We start from the raw sequence: 18,654 nt of genomic DNA on the forward strand, positions 1-18,654 counted from the left end.
GAGTGACAGGGATACTCTGTGTACTGGAACCCATCCGAGTGATGCTGGGAGTGAGGGGGCTGATTTCCCACCAGGCACATTCACTGGTTTCCGACGAGGGACTGCTGCCTGGTGGCCGTCACTTAAGCATAAGAGTGGCCATGTCCCTCCTCCAGGGTCAACCAACTTCCAGAAAACATCTAACTCTACCTTAAGCCCCCACTATGCGTTACTCACGTCGTTCTCGACATGTTCCTTTCGAAGATAGCGAGTCGGAGGTAATGGAGGTCATTGACGACACCATTGCCGCCAGCAAGAAAGATACGGAAGACAATGCAGATGATACAGCCGAGACTGTCAAGTATGCTCCTCCGGGGACGATCTGCGAAGTTCACAACCTCTACCAGACCAAACGCGATGACAATGGTCGCACGTCTTGGACCAAGAGGAAGCCCGATGATCTTCCCAGCGCAGACGAGAACTCTGAGTCGGCTCAGTATGCTCTCATTGTCCGCCATGTCAAGTGCTACGATGGTCGCAAACCTCTCCAGATCCACTCCATTGTTGTGCAGAGCGAGCATCTGAAAAAAGTCCTCGGAAAAGTACTCGATGGCTATCCAGGGGTGACCATGACCTTGGAGCGAGTGGAATTCCGCAGTCCTTTCAAGCCTTTCGTTCATCGATGGGAGCAATTCGCCAGTGCGCGTGACCGGGAGTTGGACTCGGTGACCAAATCTCACGTGGAACTTCTCTACACTATCCTCGAGGAGGAGCTACGGGATACGATTGCTCGTAAAAATGACCTGGTGCTCAACGGCGTCGTCACCCATGATCTTCTCTGGACCATCTTCGAGCCGGAGGACGAGATTTTCAGTATGGTCGGCGGTCACCCCCGAGCCTTTCAGTTCAAGTCCGGCGAGACCAATTGTCGGACCGGTGCATTCGATCTTGAAGCTAAGTACATTGATTTCGACGGTGATGACTTTGGATTCCGCGACAAGGACTTTGAAGTGCCGCCATTTGGTGGCACCATGCCCATCACGGCTCTTCCGGTGTTTCCCCTACGACATCACACTGACCAGATTACCGTTCGCGACTCGTTGGTCGCACGTGGAGCGGTCTGGGAGCATTACAAGGGGTATCATTTCAAGTATTACGAAGGCCTGGCCGTGGGTCGGTTCATGAGAAGGGAATTCAAGTTCAACATCAAAAGCCGCATCATCATCGACGCCGAGGCGTTCAACACTTTCAACCCGGACGAGTCCGTCTCAGTGTATCCTACTTGTGGAAAGGAACTCACAGATGACCAGCGACTGCTGGCCACCCCCACTTTGCGTGGATATTCGCTCAAAGAGAAACGGTGGCTGGAGTTCAATCTCGACAGTGTCAAAGATATCGTGTGGGATTCGCAGGCATTCGATTCCCTGGTACTGCCGCAGGGCCAACAGGATCTCAAGGCGCTGATTCTGGCCTTTGCCAATGCGCAGTCAAAACAAGCGGATTCGTTTGATGACGTTGTCCAGGGCAAAGGACGAGGAATCATTATGCAACTGAGCGGGCCGCCGGGAGTGGGTAAGACTCTCACTGCGGAGAGCGTCGCCGAAGTGATGAAGGTACCGCTGTATGTAATGAGCGCGGGAGATCTGGGGACGTCGGCCTCGAGCGTGGAGGAGGCATTGAAAGATATCCTGCGGATGGTTCCCAAGTGGGGAGCGGTGCTTCTGCTCGATGAAGCGGACGTGTTCATGGAAGCTCGCAACTCAACGGACTTATTGAGGAATGAGTTGGTGTCGATCTTTCTACGCATGCTGGAGTATTACGAGGTGAGTTTTCTATGTCGTTATCAATACCAATATGTTGACACTTATCATCCAGGGCATCCTTTTCCTGACTACCAATCGCGCTGGAAACATTGACCCAGCTTTTGAATCTCGAATTCACGTCTCCATCATCTACCCGGATTTGGACATAAATTCCCGACACCATATCTGGCAGCAGTTCCTGGATCGCACCGCAGGAACCGAGAAATTCTCCGATGAACAGCTTGAGACATTGGCCGGAGTGTCGTTGAATGGTAGACAGATCAAGAATGTGTTCAAGACAGCTCATTTGCTGGCATGGTCGCAGGAGAAGCCGCTTACTTACGAGCATCTACAAACCGTACTCAAGCTTAAGGATACAACTTCACCCACAGCAAACGGGGTTTGAGGGGGACTCATCCAGAGGCAGACATAGCATATTTGATTATGCATTTTAACTCTCGCAAGGCAGTAGATCAACTCCTCCTCGTAGGCTGCATCGGCCGCGATAAGATCTCTTATAACAATTTATTGGATACCTTACTGTGATATTGAGCCATGACGCAAATGGGAGGCAGGGATATTCGTCCTAGCTTACTTGGTGCACTGCCATCTGCAATAATCCCCGACGATGTCGATCTTGCATCCATTGCCAGTTCCTCTGCCTCTTGCGCGCTTGTCTGCCTCCGATTTTGCCGGCGTCGCTGTCTGGGCCTGTGCTGACTTTATGCGAACAGCTTGGTTGTCAGGGGGTGTTTTCCATAGTAGTTAGGATTGATTGAGCCTTCTTTTATGCTGTTGTCCTGTTAAGTGCGGAGGAGGGTTTTGGAATTCTTCCAGTATATTGAATTCGAATTCTTCATTTAGATATGAAATGGACAAATTTTGATCGTATGGTGGACCATGTCTACAAGTTGTAGAAAAAAGAATGGGTGAAAACCCGCCGCCGTGTTGCCGCTGTCCCTGGACAATAATTATCTAATGAAGAGCGAGAAATGGATTACTGCGGATACTGGAGGAGAATCTGAAGAAGATAAAAGTACTTGAAGTATACATAGTTAAGCTCCCTCAAAGACAGCTCGTTGAGAAAATATACAGTAAGGTTACGCACCCTTCAAAGACTGTTGGAGCGTATACGTACTGTTGACATGCCAGCCTTCTCTTCTGAAGTTTTGAGGCTGCGCACTCAACCTGTGGTGGCTGTGCATGCATGGTTAGCTTGATACGCATTCGACCTCTCAGCTCTTCTCCTTACCGAGTCCAAATATGGCTCCCACAAGAATCCTTACGATAATCGCCTTTTCCTTTGACCAGACGCCTTTCTACCATCCAGCAACATCTACCCATCCTGTCTTTACCTGCCGAGTAAAGTCGTGCCTATCCATCATAGCCTGATGGACATCTTGCCGAGATGGATGGGAGAAGTGCTTGGTATGAAGAGGATACTGAGACAAGCTTGTATCATCTTCCAAAGCGACAAAAAACTGTCCACCATGACAGTTCATGTACCCCAAGACACGATCAATATACCATCGCCTGGATCTGCGCGCTGCACATAGAGATGGCAGCAGCTAGGGCTATGCTGGATGACGTCCACGAAGCCATACCCAGGGATGCAGAGGACAGCAATACATATGTACTGGGAAGCATCAAGCAGCACAATATCGTCATTGCGTGCTTGCCAGCAGCCCAGTATGGAACGAACAACGCGGCGAATATCATAACAAACATGAAGCGAACCTTCTCCGCAATCCGCGCGGGCTTACTGGTCGGGATTGGTGGCGGCGTGCCGAGCAAGGCTGATGTGCGTTTAGGTGACGTTGTCGTTGGAACAAGGGTGATGCAGTATGATCTTGGGAAAGTCGTTGGAAATGGACAGCTCCGACGAACAGCGATCCCTAGGATTCCTCACCATTTGCTTGGGACAGCTGTGTCCGCCCTGCGTTCGAAACATGAGCTGAACCCCAGTCGAGTCCCATCCATCCTGCGGCTGAAGCTGGAAGGACACCCTGAATACGGTCGCCCAAGCTCCCCGGACCGACTTTTCCACGCGACGTATGAGCATGAATCTACAACGGGCAGCTGTGATGGGTGTGACCAGTTGAAGCTGGTTCGACGAAGCCAACGTATGCCGGACAATATAATGATTCATTACGGCGCGATCGCCTCAGGGAACACCGTCATGAGAAGCGGCACTACCCGGGACAGTGTTGCTCGAGAATTGGATGTCATATGTTTCGAAATGGAGGCTGCTGGTCTGATGGACATTCTCCCTTGTCTCCCAATTCGGGGAATATGTGATTACTCAGATTCTCACAAGAGCAAGGAATGGCAGAGGTATGCTGCAGCAACCGCGGCCGCATACGCTAGGGAATTGCTCGAAGAGCTACCTGTGGCGAAAGCGCATGCAAAATTTACCTGCATGCCCAATCCTCGTAAGTTAGCTTAGTAGACCTGGGAAGAGTCATTGCTGCTCACGCCTGACGTGCAGATCAACGTTCATTGCACGAACATCGGCAGCGCTTGCTGGATTCCCTCAGGTTCGAGCAAATGGATTCTCGGAAATCAACTGTCAGAACAGCCCTCGCCAAAACATGTCAATGGTTTCTCAGCCACCCTGACTACCAAGCATGGCTTAATCCTGAAAAACTAACACAGCATCATGGCTTTTTGTGGATCAGTGGCAAGCCTGGCGCGGGCAAGTCGACAATAATGAAGTTCGCATACTCGCGTATGAAAAGCAAATCTCGCAACAAGCATGCTATCACTGCTTCCTTTTTCTTCAACGCTCGAGGCGAATATCTGGAAAAGTCGATCTCAGGGATGTACCGATCATTGCTGCTGCAGCTGCTTGAAGGGTACCCTGATCTCCAGGCAGTTTTAGATGATTCTGACATCAATTCTCAGACTCAGAATGGATGCCCTTCCTTGGACGTTCTTAAGAGCCTGTTTCACAGTGCAGTTTCCGCCCTCGGCCAACGCTCCTTTACGTGCTTCGTCGATGCTCTCGACGAGTGTGATGAACAACAAGTTGTGGACATGGTCCAATACTTCGAAGACATGGCAGAACAATCCACAAATAACGGCATCCTGCTCCGCATCTGTTTTTCCAGTCGGCATTATCCCTATATAGCTATTCGACGGGGAATGCGACTTACACTGGAGGATCAGATAGGTCATGGCGAAGACCTGGCAACCTATGTCGCAAGCCGCCTCCAAATCGAGGACCCTGTAATTCTCGAAGACCTGCAAACTCAACTTCTCAGGAAAGCGGCAGGTGTTTTCATGTGGCTTGTGTTAGTCGTTGATATCCTGAACAAGGAATATCGGCATAATGGACTGGCTTTGAGAAAGAGACTCGCGGAACTACCGAGTGATTTGAGCGAGCTGTTCAAGGACATCCTGAGACGCGACAAGGAGAATATGGCGGGTCTCCGTCTTTGCATCCTTTGGATTCTCCTTGCAAAACGGCCCTTGCAACCGCAGGAGTTCTACCATGCGCTCTGGTCTGGTTTGGCACTAGAAGGCGAGGCTGATGAGCAAATTCCTGATGTCGGCGTCCCAGGTGCCTCAGACAGCCTTAACAGATTTAACAGATGTGTTATCAGCAGCTCAAAAGGTCTTGCTGAGGTCACAAAATCTAAGCAGCCAACAGTTCAATTCATCCATGAATCCGTCCGAGACTTCCTCGTCAAAGAAAGGGGTCTACATGAATTGTGGCCTGATTTTGGATTTGAGTGGGAGGGCTCAAGCCATGAGACACTCAAAAAATGTTGCGACTCATACTTGAATCATACCTCAGTGCGTGCGTCTAACGTGTTTCCACACGGACATAACCTACTACCAGAAATTTCAAATGAGTACCCGTTTTTGGAGTATGCTGGTCGACATGTTCTCTATCACGCTAACGCTGCGGCCCGAGCAGTTCCTCAAGATGAGTTTTTATCTTCTTTTCCCATGTCCCACTGGATCAGTGTCAACAATCTTTTCGAAAAGTTCAAGGTTCGTGAATACAGCTCGGATGCGAGTCTCTTCTATATCCTCGCAGACAAAGGATTCCCGGAGCTCATCCGCACAAGACTCAAAAAGGATCCGTATATTCATATTTGCGGAGAGAGATACGGTTACCCACTCTTTGCCGCTTTGGCCAACGGTGACAAAGATGTTGTTGCTGCTGTTCTGAAATCACCGTCAAGTGCGTGCAGTGAAGTTGATACAGATGGTCTGAACTACAGGAAAGACTTGAAACAGTACTCAAAACGAACACCACTATCCTGGGCTGCGCAGGAAGGTCGAATAAGCATTATCAAGCTGCTTCTCCAGACGGAGACGACCGTGGATGACATGGATGCGAAGGGCAGAACACCACTTTCACGGGCCTCAGAGAATGGGCATGAGGCGGTGGCAGAGCTGCTTATTGGCAATGGAGCAGATGTCAATGCCAGGGATAATAAAGGATGGACTCCACTCTTACACGCCTTAGAGAATGGGCATGAGGCGGTGGCAGAGCTGGTTATTGGCAATGGTGCAGATGTCCATGTCCATGATCATACTGGACGGACTCCACTCTTACACGCCTCAGAGAAGGGCTATGAGGCGATATCAAAGCTACTCATTGACAGGGGTGCAGATGTCAATGTCTATGATAATACTAGACGGACTCCACTGTTATATGCCTCATTATATGGCCATAAGGAGGTAGCAAAGCTGCTCATTGACAAGGGTGCAGATGTTAATGTCTATGATAATACTAGACAGACACCACTCTTACATGCCGCAGAGAAGGGCTATGAGGTGATATCAAAGCTACTCATTGACAAGGGTGCAGATGTTAATGTCTATGATAATACTAGACAGACACCACTCTCACATGCCTCAGAGAAGGGCTATGAGGTGATATCAAAACTACTCATTGACAAGGGTGCAGATGTTAATGTCTATGATACTACTAGATGGACTCCACTGTTATACGCCTCATTATATGGCCATAAGGAGGTAGCAAAGCTGCTTATTGACAAGGGAGCAGATGTCAATGTCTGTGATAATAGTGGATGGACTCCACTCTCGCGCGCCATACAGAAGGGCCATAAGATGTTAGCCAAGCAGCTTATTGATAAGGGTGCAGATGTTAACGCCAGCAACAATAAGGGATTCAACTGGGATACTTTTCTAAACAGCTAAATGAGAAGCACATTTGTTAGTGACATTTTTTAATTTCCTGGATATTTTCCACCACATAGTAACGGCATTTTGAGTATTTATTCGCTGGCAATCTCTTCCAGTGCATCAAGATCCTGGTTTAAGGATTCAAATCCGTGTTGGAGCTCATGGACAACTCTTTAGTACACTGGTGGAGGGATCTACCGGCCCCAAAAGTGAATCCAGACAGTCAGTGCGACTAAGTTATAGGTGGCTTCAAGCAGAAACTACAAGCCTTCCCAGATATTCAGCAAGAGCCGGAGCTTGTCAACATTGGAGGAGGTAGGTAAATTATGAGAAGGTACGAAGAATGCAAGTTTTGCCTGTCGCGTATACTATGTATATTTAGATGTACTTAGGGTTCCCTGGGAGGATCTGCCCTAATTGTAACTGTGTTAAACTGCTTGCCGGCTCAGATGGTTTAGACCATATCTGTAGATAACTTTGCCAGCGAGAACCCATAGCAAGTTAATGATTGGAATTTCCACATTGGCAATAACCCAGGGAAGGATATAAAGGATGTCTAAACTAAGAGATTGGCCTAAGTGCTAGGTTGTGCGAGTTGCTAGCAATAATGTTACTAGTTAGGTTAACACAGCATAGAGTATATAACACTTTAACATCATTTAGACTGACATATATAAAAAGAAGCGTTGCCAGACTTAGAGGTCTATTGTATGCCACATATGTGCTGCAATCTTGGAATAGCTTCTGAGTGGGACAGGGAAAAAGGCGATGCTAAATATTGACGAGATATGTAGAGGAATCTCTACAGCCATAGCCAATGCTGCGGAGAGAATCGTTGGGCGTATCACCACTTTAAAGAATGAGTCACATCCTATTGACTGCATTCTAGGCAGAGCGTTGAGACGCTTGCCGTAGAGATATGCCAGGAACCAGATGCTTCCATTCCCCCCAACTGATGACCTATAAAAGCCACCTCCCGTTAGCACGGCATATAAGTGCTTTCGTTTTTCGGACGAATGAACGAAGCTGCTCGTGGTGTGTAAATATGGTGTTTGATTAAGCATGGGGAGCTGTTTAGGTGGAGGGGTAGACTCGATAAACGAACTGCGGATCTTATTCCAGATCATATTGTCAGACTCTTCGTTGACGACCGCACAAGGCATGGAATGAGCGGGTAAATGAGGTGGTAAATATAAAGCCAATTCAGCATCATGAAGACCGATTTTCAAGACTTGTATTTGTTTCTTGTCAGCCTGATAGCAAACTTCGTGTCTATGTCAGCCTCGCCAACATTGGCGTATTGTTGTTGGCCTTCTTCTATTCATACAGCTCCTAAAGCCACTTTTAAGTTCCTGTAAGTCTTGGTTTTGCTAAAGTATATACTGTTTTCATGCCAGTAAATATCTTAGATATCCGATTGCAGAGTATTTACTCATAAACTCATACATCAAAGATACCTAATATGATTATATGTATTGCCTCCCCTAGGAATACATCTAAAGTCCAAGGATATCTTGCGGAAGGGTTCGCAGCATGGCCTGAGAGGTACAGGATAGTATGTCTGTGGAAGGCGCTTTCTCTTGTTTCTCACTAACCGACAAAAGATATATGTACATGCAGTGAGCTACAATCATGTACGCGGAATGACTCGCGCACACAGCGGGCTTTGAAGGTCAGACAGACCATAGCAGGTTCCGAAATCATTAAGACCCTTACGTGCCGACATGTGGTGCTAGCCACTGGAGAAGCATGCAATAAGCTACAGAATCCTTTTTATCCTGGGGAGAATAGATCTAGAAGAGTCAACCAACATTCGACGAGCTATCGTAACGCTTAGAACTGGAAAGGACAGCGAGGGGTCGTGGTTGGAACGGCCAACACTGGTGAGCAACCGAGAAAGTCATCACGGCTTGTTGATCCACCCGTCGAATACAGCCCATGATACCGCTGAAGGTATGCTTGACGCTAGATTGTCGTCTGTGACTATGATGCGACGCAGTTGGACATGTCAGTGAAACCTCCCTCTGCCCTTTTCTTTGTATTGACTTTATACAGATGTGCTTCCTCAGGAGTACTTGACCAAATCCTGGAGGCGTACTTGATGCTTCACTTTGAAAGCTTCAGGAACATAACTAACTCTTGATAGAAATTCTGAATGACGGTTGATTGTGCACTCTTCGCGTGGCCATGGGCAGTAGGCCGTCTCATCACCATGGCTGCCCTAAATACCCAAGCAGAGGCTGAGCCCGAGCGATTTGCAGCACTGGAGCGAGCCGGCTTCAGGACGGAACGCTACGGAGACCTCACTTCCCTTCTTAGTGAGCACTTCGGGCGTTATTAATGGATACAGGGGCTTCCGCATAGATACACAGGGCTTGGTGAGTTACCTTCCTAGGAAATGTCGGACGGTGTTCTCATCGGCTCCAGATCAAGGTCAAGTCTGACAGCCATATCCTGTCGTGCACTGAAGACGGTCTCATGTTTGATGATGGGACCCATCCGCGGGCCGATGTAGTTGTCTATGCCACCGGGATTACAGGAAACCTCCGGGACTCGGCACAAGAATACTTTGGCGACATCCACACGCAGGTGGAGGATTATTGGGGCACTAACCAGGAGGGCGAGATCAAGGGTCTTATGTACCCACTGGACTTATGTTTCCTGAAAAGTGACTGCGCTGGGTTCTGTCAACGGAGCTGACGTCTGTGAACTACAGATCCAGGTCTGTGGTATGTGGGAGGAGGGATGGGCCAATGTCGGTTTTTTGCTCGCTTTATTGCGCTGCAAGTCCTGGCTGATCTGCTTGCCAATCCGTTGCCGACACCAGTTGTTGAAGGACCTTGACTTGAAAGCAGGACGCAGTGGCTTTGAACACTTGGCTTGGTGGAGAACTTCGCCAGAAGGACAACCGAGATATATATTCAACTTGGAAGTATGACGAAATGGCGAAAGTGCTCCGTATGGGCCTTAGAGTCTCTTCGTATTTGTTTCCTCTTTTCTTTAAACTCATTAAGCCACTTTGTATATATGGCAGAATCAAACGCCGTCCCGTATAAGTCCACTCAGGCTCCTATCTTATGCTCTCTGTGGATGTGGATGCCTGAGGGGCGAATATGATGGAAACCTGAGGCATAGTCAGGCAACAGTAACGCTAAACCCTTTCAGGCGATATATTCGACGAATTTGTCGACCCACCAATCAGAGCCGACTAAGCCACGTGACTTCAGAGATTGTCTTGTTTCCCGATCGCCAAATCGCGATGAGTGGGTAGCTTGATCTTGAGAGATTGATGGGTCTGGCGACAACTGGAAAAAGCAAGAAAGATGAAGGCTATTCAGCTCGGTCAACTGTCTGATTTCAAGCAATCACGCTATGTGATTCATCTCTCCGATGGCAAGCGTCTGGTGTTGTTCCGTTTGCCGACTATCGAATCCTCCAAAGGCAGCAGCCCCGCGGCAAATGAAACCGAGGATGGCTGGTGCTATTATGCCATGGAGGCCGAATGTCCTCATGCTGGAGGACCTATGGAAGACTCTCACGTTGATATCGAGGATTCCGCCTACATTGCATCGTGCCCGTGGCACGCCTACGATTTTAACGTCGAGACCGGGGAGTCGAGCGTGGGCATCAAAGCATGCACGTTTCCTGTGAAGATTGGTGATGGGCAGGTCTCTGTACAGTATCCGGGCGAAGCTTCTCTGGTGCGACTTGACCCCGTCAGCGAGACGATCAAGCTGAAGAAAGGCCCTGCCGCGGAGCGTACACCCGTACAGGCCGTGTCGCAACAGACGACACCGGCCAAGTACCTTGATGAGGATGCCACATTATGTGACTGGGCGGCTCATATCTTGAATACGTCAAATCACGAACACAAGATCGAATTGACCGCTCACTTGTACGCTACATTCGCGGAAAGAGAGAAGACCTCTTCGCCGATGCCTATCGGCAGTGGATTGGTCACGCCTCCTGATCAACCACCGCGCGACGGTTTGGCGACTGTGGAACCACGGTCGATGCCCCGCGCGGGAAAGGGTGGAACGCTGAAAAGCCGCATTGCGATGCTGCATGCGCTGGCCAACATCGAACTCTGGGCGATCGATCTTGCCGTCGACATCTGTATCCGGTTTGCAGCCTTCCAAACGCAGCCGCAAGCAGGAGACACTCCCCGGGGCCTCCCTCGAACGTATTTCCACGATTGGCTGAAGGTGGCCAACGATGAAGCCAAGCATTTCTCCCTCCTTCGCACACGAATGGAAGAGATGGGCTCCTACTTTGGTGCATTGCCCGTGCATCATGGTCTGTGGGATTCCGCAATGGCCACAGCTCATGATCTGCGAGCCCGGATTTCCGTCATTGCACTGGTACATGAGGCTCGCGGCCTCGACGTCAATCCTATGACAATCGACAAGTTTCGTCGAGCGGGGGACACCGAAAGTGTTGAGGCGCTTGAGATCATTCACAACGACGAGATCACCCATGTAACGACGGGCCATCGCTGGTTGACCTGGATCTGTCAGCAAGAAGGCACGGACCCAATCCACGTCTTCCGCGCCAATGCACAGAAGCATTTTCGAGGGGCCTTGAAGGAACCGTTCAACCATGAGGCGAGGATGCAGGCCGGCCTGAATCGGCAATACTATGAGGATTTGATGGGACAAAGTGACATCGCTGTCAACTGAGAGGACAATAGATCCCCTGCTTAGGTTGTGTTATGCATTATCGTCCCGCCTGCGTACATCCTGGTCTATCTAGCCGCACCGCGCGGGGGAATTATACGGATATTGAACAAGTCATACACTGTCTAATTGACGAATGAGTAACTGTTCTTCAATCATTAAGGGGCTGGGTTCTGTCCTTCAGATTTTTGACGATGAAATTCGAAGTCAAGCACCCACACATATTGTCCTAAAAGGGCCCTGCCGACATTGTTTGCTTCGTTCACTCATTCCCGGGTTGAATGAGGATTGGCCAGCATTGATCCATTTGCGTCTCATTCTCAACATGGGGCGGAGAACCGTGCGGGGCAAATCAAGGAGTAAGCTGCTTAGGATGGTGGTCCTACTATGCGATTGGGACCAGTCTAATACCACGCAATATAGCTCTCAAAATCGGAGCACCCTGGAGCAGGATACAAGCGCAAAGATTGGATCTGGTATCACATTTGTCTCACATGACATGCACGTTACGCAGAATATTCCCAAAATTATGCCGTCGATGAGACTAATGTTCTCCTGAGAAACCACGACTCAGCCTATCTCTTTATTTCTTGCTTCTCAAGAGGGAAAATGGGGTGTCTGTGGATGTCTGTCAAGAGAGGACACCCAATCATCGAAATGGTCAGATACCCGAGCGGTCGCTTACAGGAACAAGTGCGGATTTTTCAGCGCTAACGTTGAATGAACCCGCGTCCCCGACTCATCCTGTCATGATTCAAATGATCGAGTCAGTCGGCTATCGCTAAGCCGGTCCAGAGGCGGAAAGGCACTGGGCAGGAAGCTTAGAGCCTTAGTCTATATAGTTATTCTCGGATGCATCGGGATCTCTGGTGTGTTTTCTCTCATTCAAATCGCTTCCCAGAGCAGTAATCCACAACAAAGGGTAGCACCGAGATAATGGTCCTGAATTGTCAGAATCTTTATTTCCATAGAGGATAGAATGTCAATCTTGTTTCTCATGAGTAAGGTTTTCTCCGAGTGATGGTTGTAGTGTTAATGGTTACCACAGTCTCCTCTTTTCTGGGGGACCCCAACTTCTGATCAGTATTATCATTGACCAGACCAAGTTAGTATTAGCCGAGTCAGCTCATGATTCAGTGTATTAATCCTTTTCTCGCAAGTTTCCTGATGGATATTAACGATAATACGTTCATCAATTGGCAAAGACATAGTAGTCGTAAGCTCCAAGCCACCGCCACCAAAAAACGCTTGGTTCTAGCTGCCACGGTCTAGATAGTATGCATTGTCTATTTTATTCCCCCATCTCATTTTCTGTAGGAGACACTGCGTGCTGCTTTTATCCAGTAAATAACTGCAAGGCCAGAACGGTATAGGACCTCCTCATTTTCGAGCATCTCACAGAAGGTCTACCATACTCTATCCACATATTCATATTCTCCGCAGCTCCATCAATTGAGAGAGACTAGCAAGCGCCATCTGAAGCCACTGAAGCCGGAATGGGAGGCCTAATTATGCCTGCTCGAGACAAGTCAGACAAGCTAATTTAGTGCTGACCATATCCGAGTCGAATAAAAGTGGATGATGCTACTTCACGTCAACCGGCTACCAGGTCGATTCTTACCAAAATATCACTGAGACCTTGGATTTCAGCCAGATGATGCGATTCCCGATCCAGTTCACTAACCCCCGCTGCCAGGAATTCATCGCAAGCCCTTCGTTCGGACATAGAAGGCACATGGTATTCGCTGCTCTCCCGACTCGGCATGGCTAGTGCCACCATAGAAACTAGTCATGAACGTCGAACAGGCGCGTCATCTCGATCTCCGATGGATATTACTGGACTACCAAAGCCGATGATGCTCCGACCCCAGGGCAACAATGCAACCCCAAAGCCGAATGCTACTGTCTACCTCTAGCGTGTGGTAGTACGGGGAAGTAGTCATTTCATTTTGAATGATCCAGGCAGCCCGACTCCGGATGGAACCCCGCGTGCAGTCACCCCAGACGGGGTAGAACTGACTTATTAATACCTGACAGCCCTCGTTTTCATGACTGTGAGACACTATATTCGTTTTCATTGTTGATTCCAGCTCTGCATAGTGATTCACATCAAGATGGCTGTCAGCCAGTCAGTTGTTGGCCGCGCCAACGCCGAAAAGCCCCATGGTCTAGCGGGTATGCTCAAGAACCCGTACGTCTTCATGACCTGTGCTTTTGCTTCGCTGGGTTGTATCATGTACGGGTACGACCAGGGAGTCATGGGTCCCGTACTCGTGATGGAGAACTTCAAGAATCATTTCCCGGACCTGATGGGCTCAACCATCCAGGGCTGGCTGGTTTCTGCTCTGGAATTGGGTGCCTGGGCGGGTGCTCTGTTCAACGGCTACCTGGCAGATCGTATTTCCCGCAAGTACTCGATGATGGTCGCCGTGGCCATCTTCACGCTAGGGTCCGGATTGCAGGCTGGTGCGCAGACTCCTGCGTACTTCTTTGCTGGTCGTATCATCGGTGGTGTGGGAATTGGCATGTTCAGTCATGTACGTCTGTTTCTTCACGGTAACATTCTATACTCGCTCACTGTGGGGCCATCTCTAGGTTATTCCTCTCTATCAAGCTGAGATTGCTCCGCCCGAATTGAGAGGATCGCTCGTATCACTGCAGCAACTCTCCATCACTATCGGAACATCCATTGCTTTCTGGCTGGACTACGGTACTTGGACCCTCCTGTCGCCGTCCCTCCATCGCGTCTGACAACTTACTAATAGGAATGCAATACGTCGGCGGCACAACCTGCAATCCTGAAGGCATTGACAACCCCTACCTGCCCGATGGCACCTACAACGCCGCTCAGAACCACGGACACACCTGTCTGGGCCAAAAGACCATCTCTTGGCGTCTGCCGCTGGCTTTGCAGATTATTTTTGCATGGATCCTCTTCTTTGGAATGTTCTTTTTCCCCTTCTCCCCTCGGTGGCTGATGACCAAACACCGCGAAGAGGAAGCTGTTGTTGCCCTCTCCAAATTGCGGCGACTGAGCCCCACAGATCCCTTGCTGAAGGCGGAAATTCTCGAAATCAAGGCTGCAGTTCTCTTCGATGAGGAATCCGACCAGGAGGCCATCCGCGTGGGAGGGAGACTGGCCCCGTGGAAGGCGCTTTTCGCTCCCAACATGCTCAAACGTCTTGTCCTCGGCTGCGGTAAGCTTATATCTTCTGCCTATACAGTTGCCTTCCTAATGATCCTTGTCTATAGGAACAATGATCTGCCAACAATTTACGGGTATTAACGCAGTTCTGTACTATGCCCCTCAGATCTTCACTTCGTTTGGCTTCTCCTCGACCAAGACGACTCTCCTAGCCACCGGAGTGACCGGTATTCTGCAAATCACCTTCACGCTACCGGCCGTTCTCTATCTGGACAAGTTTGGTCGCAAGACCTTCCTCATCGTTGGTGCAATTGGCATGTTCTGCTGTCACGTGGTTGTCGCTACTGTCGAAGGACTGTACGAGGATAACTGGAATAAGAACATGGGCCTGGACAAGGCTCAAGGCTGGGTTGCAATTGCCTTTATCTGGCTGTTCGCTGTAAACTTTGCTTACTCCTGGGGTGTGTCTTCTTCTTTCCGGTATGATCGTTTCATTCACTGACCCTACTAGGTCCCGTCGCGTGGGTTCTCGCGCAGGAGATTTTCCCCAACAGTATGCGATCTCGGGGCGTGTCCATTGTGGCCTCGACCAACTGGATGTTCAACTTTATCATCGGTCTGACTACCAAGGACATGCTCAAATCGATGAAGTACGGTACATACATCTTCTTTGCTATCTTCAGCGCCCTGGGTGGTCTGTTCATCTGGATATATGCTCCTGAAACCAAGGACAAGACTCTGGAGGAGCTTGATGTCTACTTTGGGGGAGCCGAGGACAGCATTGCCGAGTCCGATCGGCTTCGGATGCTGCGTATCAATGAGCGCCTGGGGCTGGCGGGAGTGGAAAGGGTCGAGGATTTGGCGGATGAGAAGATGCCTATTCACCACGAGGTCAGGGAAATGTAGAGGTTGAAGTCAGTGTGATTGGCGCAGCTCATGAATACGGTGCATTTTTGTGATTTCCTACAGATGGGTGGGGTTCAGATCGATGAGCCTATTGTGTGAGACTGTTGCCTTTAATTATTGAATCATCTAAATAACATGAGATATACAGCCCTCCGACTCGTCAATGATATGATCAGCTTGTCTATTGACCCCTTCCTGTGGATTAAGCTGATTCGGCTCTACTCACAGATCTGTAAGCGTGCCATTAGTTGAAACTGCCTGTTGTCCTCTTTCGGCTGTTCGTTCAAGCTTGATTGTTGAGGAGCTGTCTAAGGCCGAATTTCAGCATCCTTGGTCCCCACAAACGCGACACCAGAAGCCAAGATAGGATACGAATGCCATGGCCTAGTGCTTCCCTTGGTGGAGGAGCTGTAATGTGTATAGAGTGCTCGTGATCTAGATATGTATATACTTGATTAATATGCAATGACTTTTCGCTCCACAACATGTAGGTCATCGATGCTGCTTAACAATAGTCATACAGCCGACACGCGTTCAGGAAGAGGATTTTGCCAGAGAATGAAGAGGAGTTCGGCGTTTAGACCTGCATGTGGTGATAATCTCCGGATTAACCTCGGGGTTGTGGGACTGTGGGGGGGGAGGCTGTGGAGATGGCATTCTTTTATGTCTGACTATGTACAAATTCTCCGAAGCTCTTTCTGGAGTAAGGAATGCTATTTGTCCAGAGGAGGTGAAGATCATCATGCTTAGCTGGCTAACTGAGCTGCCCCACAAATTAATATCGATGAAGCTTCCAGGAGAGCAGTTCAATGATTGCGTTTGACCCCGGACTTGGAGGAAGCGGGGGAAAGGGACGAGAGTACAAGTGTGGATTGTTGCTATAAAGGTGAGAAGTATTTCCTCGTCATTCTATCTGTACTCATCTCGCATCATCCTTCTTTGTTGCAAGTAACTAAAGAAATATCAATGCGTCCCTCTGCCTGGGTCCCCTTCACCGTGGGCCTCGCTGCTGTGGCATATGCAGCGACTCCCTCAACGCTCGAGGAGCTCTGCACTGCTTCTTATGTTCAAGATGCGTTGCCCTCCTCCGGGTTTATTCAGGGCATCACAATTGATTCGAACTCTGTTACGGCCAGGGTGGTGACTAATAGCACGGTCAGCAGTATTGACTACCCTACCGCGACCATCGATTACTGCAATGTCACCCTGGCCTACTCGCACGATGGCATCAACGGCGACCGAGTCCTACTCCAAATCTGGCTACCGGCTCCTAGCAACTTTCAGAACCGGTGGTTGTCTACCGGAGGTGGTGGTTATGCCATCAATTCCGGGACCCGCATGTTGCCCGAGGGTATCATCTACGGCGCCGCGTCCGGACTCACGGACGGCGGTTTCGGGGGCTTCTCGGTTAATGCGGGTAAGGCTATGCTGCTAGCTAACGGCACACTGAACTATGAGACGCTGTACATGTTCGGCTACAAGGCTCACCGGGAACTTAGCTTGATCGGGAAGGCCTTGACACGCAACGTCTACGGCATGGCCGACAGCCAGAAACTCTACTCCTACTACCATGGATGCTCCGAGGGTGGCCGCGAGGGCTGGAGTCAAGTGCAGCGCTATGGTGATGAATGGGATGGGGCCGTCATTGGGGCTCCTGCGTTCCGCTGGTCGTTCCAGCAGACTCAGCATCTCTTCTCGAATATTGTTGAAAAGACCCTGGACTACTACCCGCCACCCTGCGAGCTGGGGAAGATCGTGAATGAGACTATCGTTGCATGCGATCCCTTGGACGGCAGGTCTGATGGTGTGGTCGCCAGAACTGATCTCTGCTTGGTGCATTTTGACCCGAAAACTGTCGTTGGGAAGAAGTACTCCTGCGCTGCTTCTGCCGCCACACCGGCCCAGAGTGGCACCGTTTCGGCCAAGGCAGTCGAGGTCGCCAAAACCATCATCAACGGACTGCATGACTCCCAGGGCCGTCGTGTGTACTTCTCGTATCAGCCCAGCGCCGCCTTTGACGATGCGCAGACGCAGTACAACTCCACCACTGGCAAGTGGGAGCTGTCCATCGACCAACTCGGGGGCGAACACATTGCACTGCTCGTGAACAAGAACAGCACCACTCTGGACAGCCTGGACGGGGTCACTTACGACACGTTGAAAGACTGGATAATCTCGAGCATGCAGGAGTACTACAGCACCCTGCAGACTACCTGGCCTGATCTGACACCCTTCCACCAGGCTGGCGGTAAGGTGATCCACTACCATGGCGACGCAGACTTCAGCATTCCAACTGCTTCATCGGTCCGCTACTGGGAGTCGGTCCGCAGTATTATGTACGGCAATCTGTCGTACAAAGCTGGCGCCGATGCTCTGAATAAATGGTACCGCTTGTACACCGTCCCCGGTGCCGGCCACTGCTCTACCAACGATGCCATGCCCAATGGTCCGTGGCCCCAGACCAACCTCGCTGCCATGATCGAATGGGTCGAAAAGGGGGTGACCCCTGTGACTCTGAATGCGACAGTGCTTCAGGGTGAGTACGAAGGCGAGAACCAGCAGCTCTGCGCGTGGCCCTTGCGCCCTCTCTGGAAGAACAACGGCAAGACCATGGACTGTGTCTATGACCAGGCATCCATCGACAGCTGGCACTATGACTTGGATGGAGTTCCCATGCCTGTATATTAGCGTTCTTCATGGTAATATATAAGTTGGAGCGGTAGCTCTCGACGGGAGATCAACGCCATTCGGCTTCTATAGTCTACTGCTGTGAAAATTTCGTCAAGTAGTTTAAGAAATATTTCCTACCATAAGACACGTGGATCTCTCTTGATTGGCTCCATGCAAGGTACAACGACCATAGGCTTGCCCAACTTAATCTGTTTATTGATTCGGGTGAATAAAGTACTATGATCACTGTGACATGGGCACTTCTGTTAGTTTACTAAGCTGTTATTATCTTGTTGGGACTTGGCAAATAATG

At 49.8% G+C, this 18,654-nt stretch overlaps 6 protein-coding genes across 6 annotated transcripts; all 6 read left to right on the forward strand.

Moving 5' to 3' along the window:
* Positions 1-203: 203 nt before the first annotated feature.
* Positions 204-2,187, forward strand: Aud_010185 (ATP-binding protein; the record flags this gene model as incomplete). Its single annotated transcript, XM_043295028.1, has 2 exons — positions 204-1,802; positions 1,855-2,187. 2 exons carry the CDS (start codon positions 204-206, stop codon positions 2,185-2,187), a joined length of 1,932 nt encoding a protein of 643 aa, XP_043150963.1.
* Positions 2,188-3,339: 1,152 nt separating this feature from the next.
* Positions 3,340-6,959, forward strand: Aud_010186 (Pfs, NACHT and Ankyrin domain protein; the record flags this gene model as incomplete). Its single annotated transcript, XM_043295029.1, has 2 exons — positions 3,340-4,213; positions 4,270-6,959. 2 exons carry the CDS (start codon positions 3,340-3,342, stop codon positions 6,957-6,959), a joined length of 3,564 nt encoding a protein of 1,187 aa, XP_043150964.1.
* A 2,197-nt stretch (positions 6,960-9,156) lies between these two features.
* Aud_010187 (uncharacterized protein) lies at positions 9,157-9,644 on the forward strand (the record flags this gene model as incomplete). The annotated part of the gene is made up of 2 exons (XM_043295030.1): positions 9,157-9,262; positions 9,340-9,644. 2 exons carry the CDS (start codon positions 9,157-9,159, stop codon positions 9,642-9,644), a joined length of 411 nt encoding a protein of 136 aa, XP_043150965.1.
* A 623-nt stretch (positions 9,645-10,267) lies between these two features.
* Positions 10,268-11,623, forward strand: Aud_010188 (Rieske [2Fe-2S] domain protein; the record flags this gene model as incomplete). The annotated part of the gene is made up of 1 exon (XM_043295031.1): positions 10,268-11,623. One exon carries the CDS (start codon positions 10,268-10,270, stop codon positions 11,621-11,623), a length of 1,356 nt encoding a protein of 451 aa, XP_043150966.1.
* Positions 11,624-13,734: 2,111 nt separating this feature from the next.
* On the forward strand, positions 13,735-15,671 carry Aud_010189 (sugar porter family MFS transporter; the record flags this gene model as incomplete). The annotated part of the gene is made up of 5 exons (XM_043295032.1): positions 13,735-14,157; positions 14,216-14,330; positions 14,386-14,817; positions 14,873-15,226; positions 15,277-15,671. The coding sequence occupies 5 exons, from the start codon at positions 13,735-13,737 to the stop codon at positions 15,669-15,671; spliced, it is 1,719 nt and encodes a 572-aa protein (XP_043150967.1).
* Positions 15,672-16,637: 966 nt separating this feature from the next.
* Positions 16,638-18,359, forward strand: Aud_010190 (putative tannase; the record flags this gene model as incomplete). The annotated part of the gene is made up of 1 exon (XM_043295033.1): positions 16,638-18,359. One exon carries the CDS (start codon positions 16,638-16,640, stop codon positions 18,357-18,359), a length of 1,722 nt encoding a protein of 573 aa, XP_043150968.1.
* Between the last annotated feature and the right edge of the window lie 295 nt (positions 18,360-18,654).

Source organism: Aspergillus udagawae (assembly GCF_001078395.1).
Source record: "Aspergillus udagawae IFM 46973 DNA, scaffold_8, whole genome shotgun sequence".
Classification (NCBI taxonomy): domain Eukaryota; kingdom Fungi; phylum Ascomycota; class Eurotiomycetes; order Eurotiales; family Aspergillaceae; genus Aspergillus; species Aspergillus udagawae.